This window comes from Lithobates pipiens, unplaced genomic scaffold, assembly GCF_037356315.1.
Source record: "Lithobates pipiens isolate NorthernLeopardFrog02 unplaced genomic scaffold, aLitPip1_a1.2 Scaffold_28, whole genome shotgun sequence".
Lineage (NCBI taxonomy): Eukaryota > Metazoa > Chordata > Amphibia > Anura > Ranidae > Lithobates > Lithobates pipiens.
Genome location: NW_027507789.1, coordinates 150,057,223 through 150,081,780, shown reverse-complemented (window position 1 = coordinate 150,081,780; position 24,558 = coordinate 150,057,223). Strand labels below are relative to the sequence as shown.

At 45.0% G+C, this 24,558-nt stretch overlaps 1 protein-coding gene across 1 annotated transcript; it reads left to right on the top strand.

Annotated features, from left to right (window-relative positions):
- The first annotated feature begins 19,924 nt into the window (after positions 1–19,924).
- On the top strand, positions 19,925–23,318 carry LOC143934907 (avidin-like). The gene is made up of 4 exons (XM_077458477.1): positions 19,925–20,016; positions 21,753–21,981; positions 22,503–22,617; positions 23,245–23,318. The coding sequence occupies exons 1-4, from the start codon at positions 19,951–19,953 to the stop codon at positions 23,297–23,299; spliced, it is 465 nt and encodes a 154-aa protein (XP_077314603.1). The 5' UTR covers positions 19,925–19,950; the 3' UTR covers positions 23,300–23,318.
- The last annotated feature ends 1,240 nt before the right edge of the window (positions 23,319–24,558 follow it).

The window sequence follows — 24,558 nt, the reverse complement described above, 5'->3', positions numbered from 1 at the left end:
CCCAGTGCGCCGAGGTGTGTGGTGCCACACGTAATGACGTCACATTAGGGTGCCCACGTGTCCCGGATTGCCCGGGATTGTCCCGCAATGGACATCTCTGTCCCTGGTCCCGGGCACCTTCATTCCGGGACAATACAGTGTCCCGGAATGAAGTAGTGAACACAGCCAGTTCAGCCACCCTATTAACTTCATTTGCGGAACTGGTTGCTAGGGCTGGCCCGCCTGGCGTCTAGTAACCAGTGACGTCAGCACAGTAAGGTCGGGAGCGACGCCTGCACCTAATGCTGCCCTGCTCTTTCCACCCATCTCGGCAGTCAGCAACTCTTCCTTCTCTGGCACCATGCAGCAGGGAGTCAGAACAGTGTCTCCGTAGTCCCTGACCAGCCCACCTGCTGTGTGTCAGCCTGCCCCACTGCTGCTACTGATGGGGTGGCAGGCGGTGGGTCTGGTTACCAGTGATGACAGTGCCAGGAAGCAGGAGTGGCAGAGGCTGCCAGGCTAACCCCAGAGGAGCACAAAGTATCCAGACTCCGTTACGGAACTCCTCCTCCCTGCACTTCACAGCAAAGACTGAGAGCAAGTGGCACCGACAAGGAGCTGCAGTAAGCCACACAGGCAGGGGCAGTACAAGGGGGGGGGGTGGAAGGGGCACCTGCCCTGGGTGGTTTTCCAATATGCAGTGAGGTGGGTGCATTGGGAGCTTCCATGGTTCTCCTGTCTCATTGCCAGGAGTGACTGTTCTCCCTCATTCTCTGCACTGTAACGACCCTCTCTTATCTCTCAGGCTCTTATCTGTGCAGTTATAAATCTGTCTCCTGTAGCCTGTGCCATGCCCACTGTGCGCTTCTACACTGCACATGGAGGAATGCCACCCTAGCTGAGCTCTCCTGGGGTCCTGAGCAGTGAATAGTGATTACAGAGAACCAATCTTTTAGCAGCAGCGGACAGAGACAAGAACAGCTGAAACATCCATTCCCTGTAATCACTATTCACTGCCTAAGATAGGGCTCTGAAATTCTGAACACCTCTGTGCTCCCCCTTCTCCCTCCAGTTATTGGATACTAAGTCCACTGTGGGGTCCTAACCCCCAGCTCCCAGAGGAGGACAGAACTTCCCATGTTACACACTTGCTCCTCATCCAATCTCCCACTGTGAGCTACAGCCATGCTGCTTAAGGTAGAGGGCACACTAATGTAAAGGGGAAGGAGGGGGGCGCTCTTATGCAAGGAGGGGGCGCTCTTATGCAAGGATGGGGCGCTCTTATGCAAGGCGGGGGCGCTCTTATGCAAGGCGGGGGCGCTCTTATGCAAGGGGGGGGCGCTCTTATGCAAGCAGGGGGCGCTCTTATGCAAGGAGGGGGCGCTCTTATGTAAGAAAGGGGGCACACTAATGTAAGGTGGGGGTGCTTTTATGTAAGGAGGGGGCACACTAATGTAAGAAGCGGGGCACACTAATGTGCCCCCTTACATCCTCCAGAGAGTCCCCTTACAACCCTGGGAGTGCCACTTAGTACAGTAGTACTAAGGGGGCACCCTGGAGGAGGATGTAAGGGGGGGGATAGACCTGCTGTACTCCCTGCGGTAGTCCCTATGAAAAGTGATCCTAGCACCCACTTATGATCTTGCACACAGGCCCACTGATTTAATAATATGCCACTGCCCCAGCCTCAAAAATTGGCCAAAAAAAAGTATCAAATATTATCTTTTTTTGGGGGGGGGGGGGAGGGTTGTCCCTGAATGGAAGTCTGGAAATGTGGTCACCCTACGTCACATGCGTGTGCAGATCCTCTCTGTGTCCATTTGAGAGTCTATGTTAGACAAAACCCCCATCAATGCCGCCTCATCAGTACCCCCATCAATGTCCATCAATGCAACCTCATCAATGCCCATCAATGCAACCTCACCAGTGCCCATCAGTCCAGCCTAATCAATGCCCATCAATGCAGCTTCAACAGTGCCCATCAGCACAGCTTCATCATTGCCCATCATTGCAACCTCACCAGTGCCCAACAGTGCAGCCTGATAAATGCCCATCAATGCAGCCTGATCAATGCCCATCAATGCAGCCTGATCAGTGCCCATCAATGCAGCCTCACCAGTGCTCATCAATGTAGCCTGATCAGTGCACATAAATGCTGTCTGATCAGTACCCATCAGTGCAGTCTCATCAGTGATCATCAATGCAGCCTGATCAGTGTCCATCAGTGCAGCCTGATCAGTGCCCATCAATGCAGCCTCACCAGTGCCTATCAATGCAGCCTGATCAGTACCCATTAATGCAGCCTCACCAGTGCCCATTATTGCAGCCTTACCGTTTATTAGAAAAATAAAGAAAGAAAAAAAGACCATACCAGGCATTTTGGGTCTGGTATGAATTTGGAGGGGAACCCCACGCCAAAATGGCATGGGGTCCTCCCCAAAATCCCCACCAGATCCTTATCAGGGCATGCAGGCTGGCAGGTCAGAAAAGGGGTGGACAAGTGAGCGCCCCCCCTCCTGAACCATACCAGGCCACATGCCCTCAACATGGGAGGTGAGTGCTTTGGGTCTGGGGTCACTGACTCTTCCCAACAACCCTGGGCTGTGGTTGTTGTGGTATGCAGGCAGGGGGCTTATCGGAATCTGGAAGCGCTTTTTGACAAGAGTGTTCCCAGATCCAACCCCCCTTATGTGAATAAGTATCGAGTAACCCTACCCATTCAACAAAAAAGTGGCAAAAAGTAATAAACACAAGAGACAGTTTTTGACAAATCCTTTATTAAAAGTAAAAAATAAAAAAAGTGTCCCTCAAGTAAATCCATCTTCAATCACTCCGTCTACCGACCTGAAAAATGTAAAATGCTCCCGCCACCTGGGAGACCTCCCGCTGAATGCCTCCTCTCCGCTTTGAAATTTCTTATATAGGTAGGGGGCGGGCCACCACGCTACATCCCTCAGTTGTCCCACCCCCAACGTGACATCACACGCCCAGCATGCACCAGTCTGTGATGTCAGAAGGGGCGGTTCCACCGGGTGAAATAGCTAGGTGGCCTCACCCCTTACCTTTATAAGGAATGTCAAAGTTTAGAGCAGGCATTCGGCGGGAGTCCTCCCAGGAGGCAGGAGCTTTTTTTTCGGGTCGGCAGGTGGCGTGATTGACAATGGATTCATATCGGGGGACACTATTTTTTAGTAAAGGATTTGGCAAAAACTGTCTCTTGTGTTTATTACGTTTTCCCACTTTTTTTGGTGAATGAGTAGGGGAGGCCACAATCATCACATGGGGAGGCCACAATCTGGGGGCGCCCTTGATAAGTCCCCCACCTGCAGATCCCAACAACCACAGCCTAGGGTTGTTGGGAACCAAAACCCCCTGCCCCAAAGCACCCGCCCCCATGATGAGAGCATGTGGCCTGGTATGGCTCGGGGGGCCCTTTCCTGACCTGCAAGGCTGCATGCCCGGATAAGGGATTGGTATGGACTTTGGGGTGACCCCACTCTGTTTCTTTTTTTTTTAATTGCCATGGGGTTTCCCTCAAATTCCATACCAGTCCCGAAGGGTCTGGTATGAACTCGTGGGGGACCCCACACTGTTTTTTTCTTTCTTTTTTTAATAGCCGGGTGCAGTCAATTGTAATCGCATTTTAAATGGGATTTGACTTGTTTTTTTTTTCTTTAGAAATTACATTTTTGCTGCGGCATGTTTATGCATGCTACAGATGCGCCACTTTACAGGCACATTAAAAGGGCCCTCCAGGCACTATATTGAAAGGAATTTTTTATTTTTTTGTTGCACTTTAAGCATTATTAAAATAATTGCTCCTGAAAAATTGATTGTTTAAAAAAACATATATATAGATGCATGTCCCCCAGGGCAGTACCCGGACCCCCATACCCCTTTTATGGCCAATAATGGGCACTTTAGATTTTTCCTGTTTGGCTCCCATACACTTCAATGGGGTTTGCCGTTTGGGTTAGAACATTTCCCCTGTTCGGGAGTTTTGCTGCCAACCGAACAGGGGGGTGTTCGGCACATCCTTAATGGCCAGGTGTAGGGTAATGTTAGGCCCCCTTACACTAAATATATATTTACTGACAGTTTACTACTTGTGGATGCTCCTGTGGTCTTGTGACACTTGTGTGCCAGCAAAAGGACCAAAGAGCAGGGTCCAAAATGCAGCAAGGGCAATCTACCACCTCTAATGCCGCATACACCCCATTGGACTTTCCGCCAACAAAACCGTGTATTTTTTCCGAAGGATGTTGGCTCAAACTTGTCTTGCACACGGTCACACAAATGTTGGCCCAAAATTACGAACGCGAGAACGCGGTGACGTACAACACGTACGACGGGACTATAAAAAGGTTAGTGCGCCACCCTTTGGGCTCCTTCTGCTAATCTTGTGTTTATCTCGTGTTAGTAGAAGTTTGGTGAGAGACAATTCGTGCTTTTCAGCCTCGTGCTTTTCAGTTTGTTTCTGCTTTTCAATTTGTGCTTGTGGGTTCGTATCTGTTCTTCAGTGCATGTTGTCAGTTTGTTCCTGTCTTTCAGTGCATTCTATTTATAGTTTGCTTCTGTTTTTCAGTGCGTTCTTGTCAGCTCGTTTCTGATTTTCAGCTCATTCTTCTCAGGTCCTTTATGATTTTCAGTGCGTTCTGTTAGTTCGTTCTGACCAGCCGACCATTTTCAAGCCATGTTGATGGTACGTACTCGTCGTAGAGTTCTCTCACATGCCTTTGCTGCGGGAGATCCAGGAGAATAATCCTGGCCATTTCAGGAATTATTTCCAGATGACGGACCCTGTTTTTCACCGTCTGTTGGCTTTGCAGTCCCCTTATATTACAAAGCAGGACACCTGCATGAGGCAAGCCATCACTCCCGAGCAGAAGCTCGTTGCCACCTTGTGGTACTTGGTGGTGGGGAGAAGTCTCCAGGATATTAAATTCATAACTGAAATCTCCCCCCATTGATTGCTAATGTATTTATTTCATCATTCCCTAATTACCATGATTGTAATATGCTGTGAATGTCCTCTTTGTCCTCATGCATGCTGTAAGCTTGTAATGCTCCTTTTTTGTCCTTCATGCATATCTGCCTTCACTAACCTCCCCAACATGCTATCCTGGGCCCATACACACCTAGCCTAGTCACTTAACAATATATTTTATCTGCTCCATTGTAGTGCTTACCCTAAACACCCCCTAAAATGTGTCCAAGTTTTATTTTTGTCCTTAAATTCAGGCTAGAGGCTTTGGAGACCAAAACTCATTTTGAACCCTCCCCCCCTCCCCCAACCGCTAAGTCAACTGATAACAATACTCGATCTGCTGTTTGCTCTTTTGTGTTCATATTTGCAGATGAATTTGCCAAAGCATGTAGTGCAAGGGCCTGCCTGAATACTTTCAAATGGTACTGTTTTAAGTTTTGTTCTCCTATTATCTCCTATAGGTAATCTCATAATGTAAAATTGGGCTTCAATTTGTACAGTGTGTATTCATATTTTTGGATTATGACACTTCTTATCTGTCCAGTGGGCTGCCAATAGTGTAAGTAAGGAGGGGCTGACCAAAGTAACACACATGTCCAAAACATCTCCCCCCCATCATAACATTTTTGCAATTGGCCATCGAAGGGGGTGTACCTTATACTTTTGACTTTAAATACTAATTTCAATAAACTCTATACTTATGTTGGCCAAGAATGTTTGTGTCTAATCTGCTTGCAATGTTATGTGCAAAAGTACTAATTTTTTTTGTTTGACTCCACAGTTTCCTTCAAACCCACAGGAATGGCAGACTGTGGCTTCCCAGTTTGCCCAGCAGTGGGACTTTCCCAATTGTGGTGGGGAAATAGATGTGAAACACATCCATATTGTCCCACCCCCCAACTCGGGGTCATACTATTATAACTAGAAGGAGTATAGTAGTATCGTGTTGTTGGCCGTGGTGTTGGCGACTTATGAATTCCTCTATGTGGACATGGGGAAGAATGGCTGGATGTCGGATGGTGGAGTCATCGCCCAGATGGAGTTCTACAGACGGCTCCAGAATGGCAGTTTGGGCTTGCCATGTCCAGAAGACAACGTGGCAGGCCTCCCATTCGTGTTTGTAGCAGATGAAGCATTTGCGCTGGGGGATCATCTTATGCGGCCATTCCCTATGAGGACCCTCACCCTGGACCAGGGGGTTTTTAATTACCGGATGGCCAGAGCCAGAAGAGTGGTCAAAAATGCCTTTGGCATAACGGCCAACCAGTTCCGCCTATTCCTTACTGCAATAAATATGGCGCAATATAAACTAAACCACATTATTCTTTTCTACTGCATTTTGCACAATTTTTTAAGAAAAAAGGCAGCCAACTATGTGGCCTCAGTTGCGACTGAGGCCAGCTCACTGGACCAGAACATGAGGGCACTTGAACCTAGCTGTCCTGTCTTGCCCTCCCAAAGCACACACGAGGTACGGCAAAGCTATCTAGAGTACTTAGTGGGAAGGGGGGAAATTGATATGCCAGATACGGTTTAAAACCTATGGAAAATAAATGAATTTGTTGTAAAAAACTGAACTCATATTTCATTTGATTTACTGCTTGTGTTCCTTTTATCTGTCTTCTAGGTTTTCCAATGGCCTTTTTTGGGGGCATTTACTTCAATAGTGCAAACGTAACTTATTTGATACATGAGGTGACAATCTCTTCTTCAACTAACTATTATGTTGTGCTATGGGTCTGCTACACACACACAATGTTTTTGTTGTTAATGTATGTAATGCATTAATGATAAAAATAATCATCCTTTTCAACTCCTTAAATTAATTGCTTGGAGTCCCTAAAATGGCCTGATTGGGGCAAATTTTAGAGCACTGCGGGGGTTATTTACTAAAGGCAAATCTACTTTACACTACAAGTGCACTTGAAAGTGCACTGAAACTGCACTGCAAGTGCACTTGTATTGCAAAGTGGATTTGCCCTTTGTAAATAACCCCCATTGTCACTGTAACTACACCAACTTACTCCAAAAAATGGTATTGAGCATTAAAAGAAGAAGCCACACATTGCTGAGTAATAAACATTTTACTCCAAGCACATTCACATATGCATTATAAAAGGGTTTTTTAACAAACCAACATCTTTGGTGTATAGCATGTATGTGTGACAGTATATAGCCTTTTTTGTGGCTAAACAGGCATGTTTAAAACCTTAAAAACATCCACATCCACAACTCAGGAACTTACAAAGTTCAACTTTGATAACGTGGCAATATGAGACATTATTATGTCAAAACTGTGTTGCTTTTGCCTTCATCAGATAGGGTGAAGGCCCCCCGTGTAAAAGCCAAATTTTGAAGATGCACACAAATTGGGACTCAAAAATGTGGATTTCCTTCCTGATCACATGCCTAAAATGCGTGTCTTTTCCCTACATCTATTTTTCTAAAGCCACAAAACATGTCAACATGTGCTAGATCCCATCATGGGGGATCCATGGACGTGTTTCGGGGGTGCAACCCCTTCCTCTCACTTACTTTAGTTGCGAGGAAGGGGTTGCACCCACAAAACATGTACATTGATATCCCATGATGGCTGATAGCACATGTTGACACACTGTGTGCATCTTCAAAATTTGGCTCTCCAATTACTTTAAAATTTATAGAAAAACATAAAAAATAATGGCAAAATTGTATTTTTTTATGTTGATGAGTCTCTTTTCAACATCATTGACGTTTTCCTCGACCTTCTTTAAATCCCGATTGCACACCATTATCTCACTGATGAGTACTTGTGCACTGTTTAAGTGAGTTTCTTCTTCCACAACATCCACATTACCTAAAAATAAAAAAGCACACATGTATTATAAATATGCAGGCATACATCTATTACCTGAAGGTGTGGTCTCAGACACTGATCTGTTGTGGTCACCATTTTAACCACTTCCTGAACCTTGGAATCCACAAATTTATGGTGTATGGTGAGTTCCCCTTCTTCAGTAGGTGTGGGGTTCCTGGTGTCCTCATATGTTCTGATTCTTTTCTCCCCTATGTGAATACAAAAAGTTATACTTAGCACACATATATTTGAGGCAAGAAATAGGAATATGAAGTGTCATCAAATTGTCTGTTTTGGCAGAGTTCCAAGCTGAAGACATGATTTTTTTCAGTCCAAAGAAGGAATACTTACCTGTTTTGTTCAAGTTTCACACATGGAGAGACCCCTAGTATCCACTGGAGCACCTGCGTGGGACACCATAAAAAGGTTGTTCTGGTGTCCCACACTAGTGCTCCTGCGTTCAGATGTGTAAACATCTGCTGAGTGTCCTCTTACACTGAATCATGTTTGCATTTCATTATAGTTACAAACACATCTAGACAACAATGTACTAAACTTCTTTTAATATAAATAGACATAAACAAATGTAGTTAACCTGCATCTGCCAAAAACTTTGTATCAGTGTTCGAACGAGCAATGTTTACTACGAACGATTACTGTGCCCATGAACCTCAGACTTGCCATTTTAAACTGTACAACAGTAAAGAAAAGCACATGGAGCAGCACTAAAGTAATAATAATAAAAGGAACACACAACAAATACTTAAGCAGTTTCCTGATCCTTTTGTACTGATCGTACTCCCTCAATTTCAGGTCTGACCAGCGTTTCCTCAATTGCTCCTTGGATCGTCATAGCTCAAAATTCCTGTGCAGACTTCTCACAACTTTAGTCATGATCTTGGCCTTTAACACATTAGGGTTTGGGTAAGGTCCATACTTCCCATCATAGTCTGCACTCTTCTAGATGTCCACCTCCTTTCCCTCTTCCTTCTCCCCCCACACCTCCCCATCACCTTCTTATTTTATTTTAACCTACCCTATTTTGATAATTTCTCTAATGGAAAGATGCATACAGTTCAATATAAGTACACATACATTACTAGGTACACTCAAGGTATTATGAGTACTTTAGAAATATATCAGTTCATCCACAACCCCACACCTGAAAGTTTTGCATTCTCTATGGCTGTATTATTGACGCCTTCTGGTGAGAGTTGTCAATATTATTCTGAGCTGTTAAATAATTTACTTCTTAAAACCTCACTAAACCATTAGGAGTGGTGTTCCATGATCCCCCATGTCACAGTATGAGCCCATTTGTGTCTGGGGGTATTGGATCACACACATCACCTTACCTTCAGCACCTGTTATAGATATGTAGTTTTAACCGTGCTTGGCAACTATGTTCTAATATGTACTTTTCAGATTTTTATTCAACTGTAAGAAAAAGAAAAAAAGAAAGAAAGAAAAAAAAAAAGGTGTCCACCATCTCCACCATCTCTACAAAAGACATATTTTAGGCCTTATATCTCCTCCTGGATCGGGAACTGCCTTGCTCCAGGCTTTCCTCCTCATTACTGCTCTCTGCACGCACCTGCTGTGTCTCCGCCATGTGCTCTCCCACTGCGCCGAAAGAGAAGGGGCGGGGAATACACTAGAAAGAAGGTCAGAGGTGGAGTTTCATGCATGTGCAGTGTATATAAAGCATAACACGTGTGCGTCATACGTACGATCTGTGAGTGGAGGATGGAGTAGCGCAAATGCCGATCGTGCAAACAAAGGTACAATTTTTACTTGGGACATCAGTGGTTAGTGGGCTATACTGCTTATAGATTGAGACCTATATTGGTACAAGATTAGGAGAGTTTAGCCTGACATTAGGGTTTGTCTTGTGTTGTGTCTTGCAGATAAAATGGATACATTTACAGACCCAGACTTCCTGTCAAACTTCATAGACAGGTATAGGGAGCTGTCATGTCTCTGGCAAGTCAAAAACAGAGAATACACCAACAATCTAAAAAGGAAGGCAGCGCTGGAGCAACTGTTTCAATTGGTGAAGCTGGTGACTCCCACGACAGACATCACCTATTTGAAGGCCAAAATTGGTGGCCTGAGGACCACATATAATAGGGAGCACAAAAAGGTCCATGATTCCATGAGATCAGGAGCAGCAGCAGATGACGTTTATGTCTCCAGGCTCTGGTACTACGACAAACTGTGTTTTTTGTCAGACCAGGATGAACCCAGGCCATCGCTGTCAACCCTTCCTTCCACACTTCCTTTTAGATCAGCTGAGGCTTCAGAACTACAACTTGGGCCTTCCACCCAGGAAGATGTGGAGGAGCCCAGCTTGAGCCAGGTATAGCATTGTTCAACATATTTCTTGTCAAAAATTGAATGTTGTTAACTAGATGTTATTATTGATCACTAATTTCTGGTTTAACAAAGTGGTTTACATATCAATAGATAATAGTAGCCAAAAATGATTGGCACAAGAATGAAACATGCTGGGGTCAGAATAGTCTTTTCTATTTGGTAACATTCAATTTGCAAGTCATGAGCTCAAAATTGTGTGTGATTGATGAAAAAAAACACTAAAACTATGTCCCAATTTTATACACCAAGTCTCAGCCTGGAGGAGGCAGTGGAAAGTCTCAGCCAGGAGGTGGCCATGGAAAGCAGCCTGACCGAATCCCAGCTTCCTCCCCTCCGTCTTCTAACAAAAAGGACCAGGAAGGCGAGGAACCTGGAGGAGTCAGTGACTGCTTTGATTTGGCAGGCTACTGTGGTCCTCACAACAACCCCTGGTGTCCACGAGTTCTTTGGCTGTGTAACAGCAAGTAAACTGGAATGAATGGAGGAGGGCCAATACCTCATCTGTGAAGAGATAATTGTCATGTATCAGATAAGACCAGAACTGTGTGGACTGCAACAGAGGAAACCCAAACGTGTATAAGTGAAAAATAATGATTTATTAAGGGAAGTGAATAATATAAATACAACCACACAGTGCAATAAATCAACCAACAGAGACCCCCAAACAACAACAGACAGATATGTACAATAAATGGGAAATACCAGGATCGTAAACGATAGGCAGGCCAGGGTCATGCACAGAGGATCAGTAAATAAACAAGGGCAGTCCAGAATCCGAGATACAAGCCAGGCCAAGGTCATACACGGGGAGATCAGCAGATGGGGTAGGGAACACAGGACAGGGAGAGGAAGGACGGATCAGACTGCAGGACAGGGATAATGGTAACAGGTGGGACAGGGTAGGGACCAGGACAGGGAAACAGGATCAGAACCACGGGTCACAGGTTCAGGGCGCAGGAACAGGTTCAAAATCAGGCTCAGGATTACAAGCAGCAGGTCAGGGCACAAGGAACAATACCAGGGCAAACATATGAGTGCTTGCCAGCTATTTATAGGCCTGTGATTGGCCTCAAGTCACACCTGATTGCAGGAGGTGCTGCCTGCTCCATACTGCCAGGATCCATCCGCTGGTGGACGCCAGTACTGCAACCCAAAGATGATATAACATCAGCAGGGAAAAGCTCTCCTGACAGCTCAAAACTGACAGGAGACACCTGCTGGTGGACCACAGTACTGCACGCCAAAAGACAGATATTATCAGCGGATGGAACATTTCCTGACAATAATACTTCAGGTCCTAAACAAGGGACAAGGGGCCAACTCACAACTAAAAGCCACATGTGTGAGTTGGACCATATTACTCCTCCACCCCCTCCAGCAACACCTCCAACAACACAGCCACCCAACCCACCACAGCAGCCTGGAAGGAAGCATGAAAGGAAGTGTTGAGAGTGATGGCCTGGGTTCGGTGTGGTCTGGCAAAAGATGCAGGCTGTTGTAAGACCAAAGCCTCGGGACATATATGTCATCTGCTGCTGCTCTCGATCTCTTGGAGTCCTGGACCGGATTGTGCTCCCTATTAAATGGACTCCTCAGGTTACCAATTTTGCCTGTCAAATAATTGATGTCTGCCCTGGGGTACAAAGGCCTCACCAATTCCAACTGTTTCTCCAGCATTGCCTTCCTCTTTATTTTGTTATGACACCTAATAAATTTATCATTTTTGTTTTGGCAAATACTTGGCTATGTGTTTTACGTCACAAAGGACAGTTTGTTTGTGAGTAGGCAGGTACATTTAAAAAATACAATGTCAAATTAACAAAGTACACCAACCAGGTAAAAAAATAGAAGATAATAATGGTGTTGAGGTAACTTGATACACAAAACGACAAAAAAAAAAAAATATGGAGATCACTATAAAAAAAAAAAAGATTATTCTGGAGATCTGGAGAATTAAAAAAAAGAGATCACTATAAAAAAAAAAAAATTTATTATTCTGGAGATCTGGAGAAATAAAAAAAAAGGAGATCACTATATATAAAAAAAAAAAAAGATTATTATGGAGATCTTGAGAAAAAAACAAACAAAAAAAAAGATTATTCAGGAGATCACGAGAAATAATAAAAAATAAGTTTGTCAGAATTTCTGACAACAAAGTGAAGTTGTTGGAAAATTTGAGAACCTGCTCTCAAACATTTGTGTGTGTAAATTCTGACAGCAAATGTTCGATGGAGCATACATACGGTCTCATGTCGGACATTTCCCGACCGTGTGTACGTGTCATTAATGTACAGTGGCCAATTGGATTTTATGAAATGTCCGTCTGACAAAAATAAATAAATCATCTCAATGTGATGTGTCTCTTGTGCTGCTGTCTCCTGGTTTAGTAGAAATCTTCCTCCTCCGCATCCCCTTCCCACTGCCGCTGCCATGTTTTCAGAAATCTCAAGTCTCCCACGAGGTGTGGGATTCTCCTGCATTTCTACGGCGGCTCCTGCACCCCCGCAAGCACCTCCCGATCTCCCGGGAATGATCAGTGTGGCAGGGAACAGTTGTGATCTCCGATATCCTTTGTATCGATTTTTAGCTGACAACTGCTTCTCCTTCTCTCCCTCCCGCAGCTGTCAGCTAAAAAGCTATACAGAGAGATCGGTGATCACAGCTGTCCCTCGCGCTGCACTGATCATACCCAGCTGCTCTGTGTGCTCCTCCCCCGGCCCCCTCCATGTCCTTCTCCACCCCCAATCTCATCCAGCCCCCTCCATGCCCTTCATCCCCGTTCTTCTCCGGCCCCCTCCATGTCCTTCTCCACCCCCCGTTCTCCTCCGGCCCCCTCCATGTCCTTCTCCACTCTCCCCATTCTGCTCCGGCCCCCTCCATGTCCATCTCCACTCTCCCCGTTCCGCTCCGGCCCCCTCCATGTCCTTTTTCACTCTCCCCGTTCTCCTCCGGCCCCCTCCATGTCCTCCACTCCTGTTTTCCTCCAGCCCCCTCCATGTCTTTCTCCACCCCTTTCTCCTCTGGCCGCCTTCATGTCCTTCTCCATCACCATTCTCCTCCGGGCCCCCTCCATGTCCTTCTCCACCCCCCGTACTCCTCCGGCCCCCCTTGTCCCCCGCAGCCGGCTCCCCTCCTCTCCTCTCCCGCCGGCTGCGGGGGGGGGGGGGGGGAAACTAATTAATGGACATAGCGAGCGAGAACGCTCCTGTGTCCTGTGATAAATGAGCAGAGCAAACTGCTCTGTGTCCTCAGTCCCTTTGTCTGTCTCAAATGGGAGATGTCAGGGTTCTAATTAGATCCCTGACATCTCACCAAAGCCCCCCAAAAATATATAAAAAAATTGAAAAAAAATAAAAAAAAAATTAAAAAGTGTAAAAAAATAAAATAAAAAAAACTACTGACACCACTCTCCCCTGCCCTACCGACACTGTCCACTGCCCCAACCTCCTCCTCCCAAAAAGCACTGTGAAAAAAATAAAATAAAAACTAAACTGTAAATAAAAATCAATATTAAAAAAAAAAAACGACTGACACCGTCCACATATCACCCACCCTTCTCCCCCTTCCCCAGAAGCACTGCGAAAAAATATTGAAAAAGCGATTTAAATAATATTTTGCCGCGGGGGTGGGGCGGCGTTTGCGGGTGCAAAGCGACACCTCCCTGAAATGGGTTTCTGCAGGTTGGGATGTCTGTATCTTCCCAGTATGGAGGAGGTTAATAGAGCTGGGAGAGCTGTGATAGGCCCTTATCAAGAGAGCCTGAATATATACCTACCCTTTACATCCCCTCCTGCATTCATAGAAGTTAGTACTATAGTATCTATGAATGAAAAACAATCTATGAATGAAACGTGGGCAGATGATTGAAAGGTCTGCCTCCTCCATTCATGGAATAAAAGTAAAAATCACAAATAACGTCCAAAACAGAGACAATCTCCAATATACTATGCTTTTCTGAACTTCTCACTTTTAATTTCCTATATTTCTTTCTGGAAACTGAACCTTCCCTCTTCTGTAGAGGTAAATGTCTAAACATGTCTACATTATCAGAACATTATCTAAAAAATAACATTCTTGAAGCAAAAATACATGCACACTGGAGCTCATAAATGGGCGTTCTGAGATTGCTAGCTGGAAAAACCTGCTTTAAAAACGCTATTTTATCAGCGTTTTGCATTGCCGTTAATGCACGTTTATCTAGTTTTTAGCCACGTTTCTCTGCCTCTATTCAAAATCAATGTTTCCCTATGGGAGCCCATTGAATAGAAGTTGCACCAGAAGTTAGATCATCGTGACCCGACTTGCGGTGTGCTAAGGATGAAGGGGAACCCCCGCTAAAATGAAAAGAAAATTGCCGTGGGGTTCCCCCCTTCGGCCTGGTATGGCTTTTAAGGAGAACCCCCTTGCCCTAAAATCGATACCAAACCCTTATCCGAGCATACAGCCCAGACAGGAAAGGGGGTGGGGATGAGCGGGCTCCACTCCTGAACCGTACCAGGCCGCATGTCCTCAACATGGGGGTAGGTGCTTCGGAGCGGGCCCCAAAGCACCTTGTCCCCATGTTGATGAGGATAAGGGTCTCTTCTCTTCCCGACAACCCTGGCCCCCAGATCCTGCCCCCACCCTATGTGAATGAGTATGGGTACCCCTACCCATTCACCTGGAAAAAAAAGTGTCAAAAATAAAACACACTACACAGTTTTTTAAAGTAATTTATTAGGCAGCTCCGGGGGTCTCTTCTGACTTCAGGGGTCTCTTTCTTATTCTCTACCCTCTTCTCCCGGTCTCCGGCCCCTTCTCCCTCTCTCTGGTAGCTTCAGTTGGGCTCCTCCGCTTTCTTCTGCACTTTTGCTAGCTCGTTTGCTAGCGGTGGCCCGGTCCTCTCCGTCGTCTTCTTCAAATGATGAACACAACGCTCTCTTCCGCTGTAGTGCCGGGTGAGGGGGGGAACAACTACTTATATTGGCATGGGGCGTGGTCACCAGGTGATGTCATCCGGTGCCCCTTATGATGCCACCATACCATAATGCCCTGGGTGGTGACATCATAAGGGGGCGGAGGTCACCGGATGACATCACCCAGTGACCATGCCCCATGCCAATATAAGTCATTGCGCACCGCACACCCGGCACTACAGCAGGAGAGAGCGTTGTGTCAACATCGGAAGAAGACTGTGCCACCATTAGTAAAAGAGCAGGCAAAAGAGCAGAAGATAGTGGAGAGCGGGAGAAGATGCCGAAGACTGGGAGAAGAGGGCGGAGAAGAAGGAAAAGACCCCTGATGTCAGAAGAGACCCCCGGAGCTGCCTAATAAATTACTTTAAAAATCTGTGTAGTGTGTTTTATTTTTGACACTTTTTTTTCCAGATGAATGGGTAGGGGTACTATGTACCCCATACTCATTCGAATAGGGTGGGGGCCAGGATCTGGGGGGCTCCCTTATTAAAGGGGGCTCCCAGATTCCGATAAGCCCCCCGCCCGCAGCCCCCGACAACCAACGGCCAGGGTTGCCGGGAAGAGGCCCTTGTCCTCATCAACATGGGGACAAGGTGCTTCGGGGTTGGGGCCCGCCCCGAAGCACCTACCCCCAAGTTGAGGGCATGCGGCCTGGTATGGTTCAGGAGGGGGGGCACGCTTGTCCTCACCCCCTTTCCTGACCGGCCAATCTGCGCGTGCTCGGATAGGGGTTTGGTGTGGATTTTGGGGGATCCCCACGCAGTTTTTTTCCGTGAAGGGGTTCCCCTTAAAATCCATACCAGACTGAAGGGCCTGGTATTGTCTGAGGGGGGAACCTCACGCCAATTTTTTGGCACACAAGTCACGCCACAAGGCGGATCATGATGATCCAACTTCTGGTGCAACTTCTATTCAAATCAATGGGCTCCCATAGGGAACCATTGATTTTGAATAGAGGCAGAGAAACGCTGAACGAGGCTTAACGCTCTTTTTACACTCTACTGCTAATAAACATCCAAAAACGTCCATGTGTGCATGGACACATAGAATAACATAGAGTGGAGTTCATGAGCTTTTAAAAAAAACGCCCAAACTCCAAAAAACGTCCGTTTATGAGATCCAGTGTGCATGGAGCCTTAGGCCTCTTGCACACTGGACATTATAAAAACGCCAGTAGCATTACAGTGAGTTTTTCACCTTTTTTCAACGTCTTTGCAATAGCGTTTTTAGCATTTATTATCGGTTTTTGCGTCTGCGTTAGCGTTTTTAGCGTTTTGTTTTTCTTGAAGAAAAAACTTTTTTTTTTCAATGGATCAAAAACGTTAAAAACGCTGGTGAGCGACATTTTTGAGTGTTTATCAACGTTTATCAGCGTTTATCAGTGTTTTTACACCTGAAAAATGTCTCTCAGAACCCACTAGTTTTATACTGCTCAAAAACACCACTGCCCAAAACTGCTGATAACAGCCTATGTGTGCATGGACACATAGGATAACATGATGGATGAGGCCTACAGCTGCATTTAGGAGCATTTTTCACAACTTAAAAACGTCTCTCCATGTTAGCCTATGGCATCATGCCCACCAAGGCATTTAGGAGCTGGCATAGTTGTTTTTAAGCTAAAAAAAAAATAATAATTTTGAGGCTCCAGCACTAGAGCTGTAAAAACGCCAGACGTCAGTAAAAAAGTGTTAAATGTGATTTAATGAGGCTTAGCGATGTATACACAACGTTATGCACCATCCAGCGTTTCTCTGTCTCTATTCAAAATAAATGGTCCCCTATGGGAGCCCATTCATCTGAATAGAAGTCGCACCAGAAGTCGGATCCAGGTGATCTGACTTGCAGTGTGACTTGTGTGCTGAGAATCTTGAAGGGGAACCCCATTTAAGTTTTGCGTAAGGTTTTGCGTGAGGTTCCCCCAAGAGCCATACCAGGCTACTTTTTAAATACTTTAAAAACCTGTGTAGTGTGTTTATTTTTGACACTTTTTTATTTAGGTGAATGGGTATGGGTATGATGTACCCAATACTCATTCACCCAGGGTGGGGGCCATGATCCGGAGGGCCCCTTGTTAAAAGGGGCTTCCAGATTATGATAAGTCCCCGCCCGCAGACCCCGAAAACAGGGCAAGGGTTGTTGGGAAGAGGCCCTTGTCCTCATCAACATGGGGACAAGGTTCTTTGGGGTGGGGGGCACAGGGACCCCCACTGCCCCAAAGCACCAACTCCCCCATGTTGAGGGCATGTGGCCTGTTATGGTCCGGGGGGGGTTGCTCTTCCCCCCCGTTCCTGACCTGCAGGGCTGCGTGCTCAGATAAGGGTCTGGTATGGATCTAAGGGGGAACCTCACGTGAAATTTTGGCAGGGTTCCCCTTCAAGAGTCTCAGCACACAAGTCGAATCGCAAGTCGGATCATCTTGATCTGACTTCTGGTGCGACTTCTATTCAAATCAATGGGATCCCATAGGGAACGTTTTTAACTATGCTTTTTTTCCTGGCGTCGGTACTAGCTTTACAGCTCGTTTTTTACAACGCCCGTGGGCATGAGGCCTAATAGATAACTGACATGATTTCTATATTCAAGATGAATATGATTGTAAATGATTTTATACCATATTTGTAAACCAGAACCCTTTAGTCTAAAATATACTTTTCATATTGTAATTGCAAATACTGTGATTTATTACAATATTTAAAAAAGGAAAATCCATAGAAATCACTTGCGGTTCATGGGTGTAGAGGATACATCCTAAATAATGCAACCAAGTTATTAGGATGCATCTCCTATACCAGGGATAGGTAACCTAGGCATGCCAGCTAAGGTGGAGCTACAAATCCCATGGAGCACTGCAAGACTACAGGCAGAGGAATGATGGGATTTGTAGTTTTTAACACATCTGGTTTCCTACCCCTGTTCTACGCCCCGCTCTTCTCCCCCCCTGTTGCCACTATTACTACAAATAGAAGTACCCCTTCTAATATATAAAACATAGCAAGTCCCAGGATTGTGGCACAGTAGAAGAAGAAGTGGTGGCTCATCCATTAGGGGTGCATGGGCGTCTCCCCCCATCCATGCATCCAGCCTCCTGATCTGCATGCAAGTTGTGGGATGTAAGGATTGCAAACAGATTTTTTTTTGGAAGCATGTGATTAAAGCCAGAGGCTCTAATAGGCTTTAAAAAAGGGTGAGCTTGGAGCGCAGAGCACTGCGCCCGAAGACCACCCAGTTGTGCGACAATAGCGAATTTATATTCGCTATTGTAACACTGATTGTCTCCCAGGCCAATCAGGAAGTGGGTCATGAGATCTGTCACCCAATTGGCCAAAAGGAGATCCGATCCGATTGGCTGCCAGAGGGAAGAGGGGATGCAGGGGAACTGAGAAAGCAATGGCCCGTAGCATGGAGAGAAGCTGCCTGGAGCGCCGGGGGGGGCACATCAGAAGGATTTTTTGCTGCACCCCCCCCCCCCAAAAAAAAACACCAGCCGCCACTGAGGAAAAGAAGCTGCTCTTGTGTAAAATGACACTTGAAGATAGTGTTTAAAGCTAGGTTCACATATCCGCATTTTGTGTGGGCCGTGTTTGTGCGGGCACGGCAACCCATCAAATGAATGGGCTGCTCTGCTTCCCCCCAAAAAAGCAAAAAAAAAAAAGCGGATGCAGGGAAATCATATGTTTTTTTTGACCATGCGATTACCCACACTCGCTTGCTGAGATGTGTGGGGTGCTATTCAGAATGAATGGCAGCCTCATGTGTCTGCTAAGAGCAGTGTGATTTAGCTGCGGGTGGTTGCGGGTGCGGGAACAGATGCGATTCCCACACCTGCAGCCACACACAGAAGTGTCAGTTGCCATTAAAGTGGTAGTAAACACCTTAAAACTTTTTTTTTTTTTTTTTTTTTATTTATTGTTCTCAGGGTTTCAAATAGTGCCTTTTTTTTCATTTGCAAGTACCAGATTTGGAACACCAAATCATTTTTGTGTCACATTATAAATGGCACAAATTATTGAATAAACCGTATACCACTAGTTATTTATAAACTAGCACTGGTTACAATTGAAAAAATGTCTTTTGTAATTGTGATATGTATTTTTACTAATGCTGGCCATCCACTATTCGAAAACTCGGCCGAAATTCGGTCATTAGAGCATTTGTTCATTTTTTCAGCCAGTTAATGGGCACAAAATTGATAATCGTTTAGATGTTTTTGAGCCGAAAAAACGAAGGACGAGTTTAGAAATTTTCTGCCGAACGCACGATAAATTTAAAGGTTAATGTGTTTCCCGTCCGACCTGTTTGCACTAGGTATATGTAAAAAAACTAACATAAAATGTATTTATTTATGTTCACTGAGCGATTTGTCGGTCATTACATGATGGCGCCATCGTTTGCGCTCACGGCCAAATGTTCATTTTTCAAAACTAGGTTCAGCCGATTTTTCGGATAGTGTATGGCCAGCTTCATAGATCACATAGAAAATAATATCATTTTTGCAAGACAATGTTGCCAAATTGAAAGCCTTGTTTTTTATTAAAAAAAAAATATATATATATGTAATAAATCATTATATTAATTTATGAAAAGTTATCGACCAGTAAATAAGCCAATAGTGGAAACGTAAAAAATGATATAAAAGGTTGTTGTGTAAATCTAATCACAGACATGTATGGGTCTCAATCAGCCCTCTCACCTGTTATAGTAAATTGTCTAATAAATCAGTGATTAGAAACTACTGATGATATAGGCAGCTTTGTGATTTAAAAGGGACTTCTCAGGTGTGGTGTTAGTTCTGGACTGCCCAGAGGAGCCACATAATGGTGGGAGCTGTGAAAGTGGTTGTGGTCTGTTTGGTGATACTGAGCTTATACTGCAGTGATGTGGTAGGTTCTTCATGTTCATTATGTGTCTGGTGGTGAAATTTAGCTAGCAGTCACTTCTTTGTTTTCCAAACTCCATGGTATAGTAGTTGTGGAATGTGAGACCCGCTTGCTGCATAGCTCTAGAATGATGGTGGTCAATGGTGCTTCTGAGTTACTGGATTGCACTGTACAGCCTTTGTGTTACTAATCCTATAATTGGAGAACATCCACAAACTAATAGTCTGCATCAGGCTGGATTATAATAAAATGCTGCTTGCCTGGCTACAGAAATGTTGATGGTTATAGGATTGGTGGTACAATAGGCAAGCAGTATAATATCCAAGGCTCCATGGATAATGGTGGTCATGGGCAGTGATGGCCTGTCCAATGGCTGCTGTGGCCACCCCCTATTCATGCATTTGGCCCCTTTCAGGGCACTGTGCATGAATTACAGTGGCGGGTTTTTGTTTTTCTTAACACCTGATTGGAGCCAGAGGCTCTAATAAGCTTCAAAACTGGGTGGGCTTGGGTATCAGAGGATGCGATTTGATCTCACCCAGGTGTTACAACAGTGAATTAATATTTGCTGTTGAAACACTGATCCTCAATCTGGCCCCTCATAAGTGGGAGTGAGGGTAAACACCCCCCCCCCCCCACACACTTTGGGAAGCTGCTGGTGAATGTGGGGGGGGGGGGGGGGTGTGTAAGTACTACCGACTGACCTGGGAGGTGGCATACTGTTTATCTGCCAGTTATCCACTGATTATTGGTATTTACCCAAAGAAGGGGTTAAAAATACTCCTGTTGCAGTGCTTTGAAGCACGTTTTGGAAGTGCTGCTCATTCATTGCAATGGGCAGGGGTGTTTTTGGAAGCGCCGTATACAGTGCTCCCAAAGGCGCTGCTTGCAGGACTTTTTCTAACATCTGCAAGAGCACCGCCCCAGTGTGAAAGCACTCAGATGGCATGGGAGGCAGTCTTCAGGTGTGTGTGTGTGTGTGTGTTTCAGGCACTTTGTCCAATCTGGAACAAGCATACTCTAAACAAAAGGCTGGAGACCACTGCTCTAAATGAACATCAGAATTCATTATATTTTTATTTTTCCTGCATCATGGATGGGTTCTGTTTTCCAATGACCTAATTCACACCAGTGTGATCAGTTCCAGGGAAAAATAAGTAGAACATTATTCTGCACTGTAATATGCACATGTCCTTGGTCAAGGTGAATGAAAAGAGGGGGGGGGGGGGGTCTAATGCACCAGAAGGCATCAAAAATTAGCATGCTAAATGCATCTTGACTGTTTCTTCTTTGGTGTGAACTGATCCTAAGACCAGGTTCACACTGGTAGCATATACGCTCCAACTTTGGAAGCGCATGACCCGTGTAAATCAATGATTACCTATTAGGGCTGTCTTTACTGGTCCGACTTTGAAACCAGTTCCTGCACTACTCTGGTCCTACTTCAGCCCATTGAATAAACTTGTCCTCCCCATCCAACATGGGGGATTACTGCAGCAGTAAAAGGAATTTGTCACAATGGGTTTGTTTTGATTGGTCAAAAGACAAGTCGGAGCAAAATCTTGTCTTGTTCAAGTTGGATGGAAGTAGGACCAATTGTTGCAGGCAAAGTAGGATGTGTCCTACAACAGTCCTGTTGTACCAGTGTGAACCTGACCTAAAGGAGACTTCTAAAATGGCAGCCTCACTTCTGCTCTGCTGGACTTCCTTTTGAATGTGTGGTTTTGTTTGTTTTCCAGCAGGGGACACAGTGTAACATGACTGGTGTGTGGTTGAATACACTGGGGTCAATGCTCACACTTCATATGGATGGTCCTCATCTTGGTGGTTCTCTGCACTCTTCTGTGAAGCTCTCTCAAGGAGGTGAAGGTGACAAGATGACCAGAAAGCTGATTGGAGAGCTGATTGGAGTCGTTGGGAAAGGGAAAGAGCCAACATTTAGCATGTCTATAAGCTGGAAAGGAGGAGGTGAGAAAACAATACAATGTGCTTTAACTGAAAAAAGCTTCTCTATGGAGGAAAATTGCTGGTATATAATCGCTTAACCTAGGCTAACTAAATTTTACCAAAGCTGGGAACTGCAACAAATTGCTCCAGAAACCTGCTGGTGTGACCAAGCTATATTTGTTGTACTGAATTTGTGGAAAGAAAGGGGCGATTATGGGTTAAGCATAGCTCCTGACTCTCCCTGACTTGGAATGTCACTCTTTCCTCATTTTGGTCTGATCTATGTAAATGTATAAGAAAAAAAGTACTATTTAACTTTCAAACCATCTTCAGTGCTAAACCTTTCCTCCAATTTCTAAACTGCTGTATAGTCAAAAGACAGAATAAAAGAATTGTGGTAGTAAAAAAAAAAAGCACTTTGTGGGCTTCAATTTCCCTTGCCTAATGAGATCTATCTTGCTTTTATTTGTTTTGAGTAGCTATGCCTTGTTTCTTCAATACACTGTTTCTATAGTTTAATTACAATATAAATGTCTTTGTAGAGACTGTCACTGCATGGGTTGGCCAGTGCTTTGTAAAAGCTCGTTGCCCTTATCTGCACTCCATGTGGCTACTAAGATCACAAAGTATAGAAGACGAGGAATGGAAAGCTACCAGGTAATTGGCACCACTGAAATGGTTTGTTAAATTGATAATTGGGCAGTCTTGCTATATTGGCGCTTGGGGTAAGGTCTTAGTGGTATGCAGATAGTCCTGTTCGTGGAGACTCGGCTCTTGCCATATGACCAAACTGAAAGCTACAGCAATTACACTTGACTGGAACTAATCTATGCAAAACTCACTAGAATGTGGAAGTCTCTAAATTTATGTATATGAAGTATCTCACAACTTGAAGGGGAGGAGAATGACCTTTACAAATTATTAAACCCATATCCTGTGATTGTGACCTGCTTAAACTTCACAGGCTCTACTTTGATGACCATATATGAGCTCCTTGATTTAGTTGACAACTATGTCCATGGGGATAGCGAGTCTCTCCTGTTACAGGCACTCATGGTCATGACTTGATCGTGTGTGTCCCTGATAGAACAAGGGATTGCTTTTAACTCTATTTATATAATGACAAATTCCCTTATAACAACCGCATTGGTCTGTGTGTTTTTTCTCTGGGGGGGGGGGGGGGGGTTGTGGAAAGCATTTTCTGCAGATATTCTTGGCTAAAATTTTCTCATTAGGTCTGGACCATATACAGTGCATAATGTTTATCTATTTTTGTTTTTTCAGAATTGGTGAAGACTACTTTTATCCTGAAAACTGTAATGTTAATGAACTGGTATAAAATAAATATTGTGATGACATGAAGTTTTCATGGATTCTTTTTAAGAGCAAGCCTTAAATGGTGGCACAGTGCTGTAGTGGGTAGCACTCTTGCCTAGCAGTTAAAAGGGTCCCTGGTTCGCATGCCAACCACGACACTACCTGCCTGGAGTTTGCATGTTCTCCCTCTGCCTGCGTGGGTTTCCTCTCAGTACTCCGGTTTCCTCCCACATTCCAAGGACATGCTGGTAGGTTAATTGGTCTTGGTATATGAATGTGAGTTGGGGACCATGGATTGTGGGCTCCTTGAAGGTAGGGACCGATGTGAGTGTGATGTATGTGAGATGTCTATAGAGACGAGATATGCTAACCAGAGCATGTGGATCTGAGTCGCATATACACTCAAACCTAGGTTGTCCAACTCTGAGTTTGACCCTATAACTGTTTGGACAAAGTGGGATACCTGAAGAAAACACGCTGCTGATGTGGGAGTTGTGTTTGTGCTTGTAGGGCTGGAAATGTGTTTACAGCATTGCCAGAGACCAGGTCATGTATACAGTTCAGGCCAGCCAGGGCCCAGGCCTAGAATGAGGCTGGTTTGGTGTAGGCCGGGTAGAAAGTGGGTGGCCAAGAAAGAGAAATGGTGAGTGTGGGGATATTAAATTTTTTTTTTTTTTTTTTTATATATAGTTTTTGTCCCAAATGTTTAGGGCGTGTTGTGTATTTGGGTTTGTAATGGGGCCACAAACTGGAGTGGGTAGCCATAACAAATTGGACACTGTGAGGGTGAAGGTCTATTGCTACCAAACTATATAGAGGCGTTTCAGCTTTTGCATGTTGGTAATACAAAAAAAATAAGTACACCTAGGCTAATTTGTATTGCTCAATGGAAATGGGGTGGAATCATGATTGGGAGGACTCTCTATAGGGATATAAGAGCTTGGGTAGCAATGACCTTTTTTCACAGCTGCAATCCACCCAAGCCAAGAGATATAGGGGTTGCAAGGTGTTAAGTAGAGGGGACAAATGGTTCAGACATTTAACACCATCACGGTGTAAAACATCTGCCACGACACATGGGAAACTGTAGCTGTTCAATAGGTATGGAAGGTGAGTTTCTAGACCAATGCAGTGGTGAACGATTGTATATCATCACTTGCTTCAGGTATGCTGCAGAGGCACAGGTTAGACCTGCAGGAGCTGTTCTTGGCATCTTCTAAATGAGAACGCAGTGTGCCATGTTCTTCCTGGAGCGCTGCTTGCTCTTGTAGGGTGAGCGCC

Excerpts from the sequence above, each read along its gene's own strand:
- LOC143934907 (XM_077458477.1), top strand. The coding sequence starts at position 19,951 with ATGGTGGGAGCTGTGAAAGTGGTTGTGGTCTGTTTGGTGATACTGAGC. Across the intron at positions 20,017-21,752 it reads GCTTATACTGCAGTGATGTG|CAGGGGACACAGTGTAACAT; the intron begins GTAGGTTCTTCA and ends TTTGTTTTCCAG. Across the intron at positions 21,982-22,502 it reads TATAAGCTGGAAAGGAGGAG|AGACTGTCACTGCATGGGTT; the intron begins GTGAGAAAACAA and ends ATGTCTTTGTAG.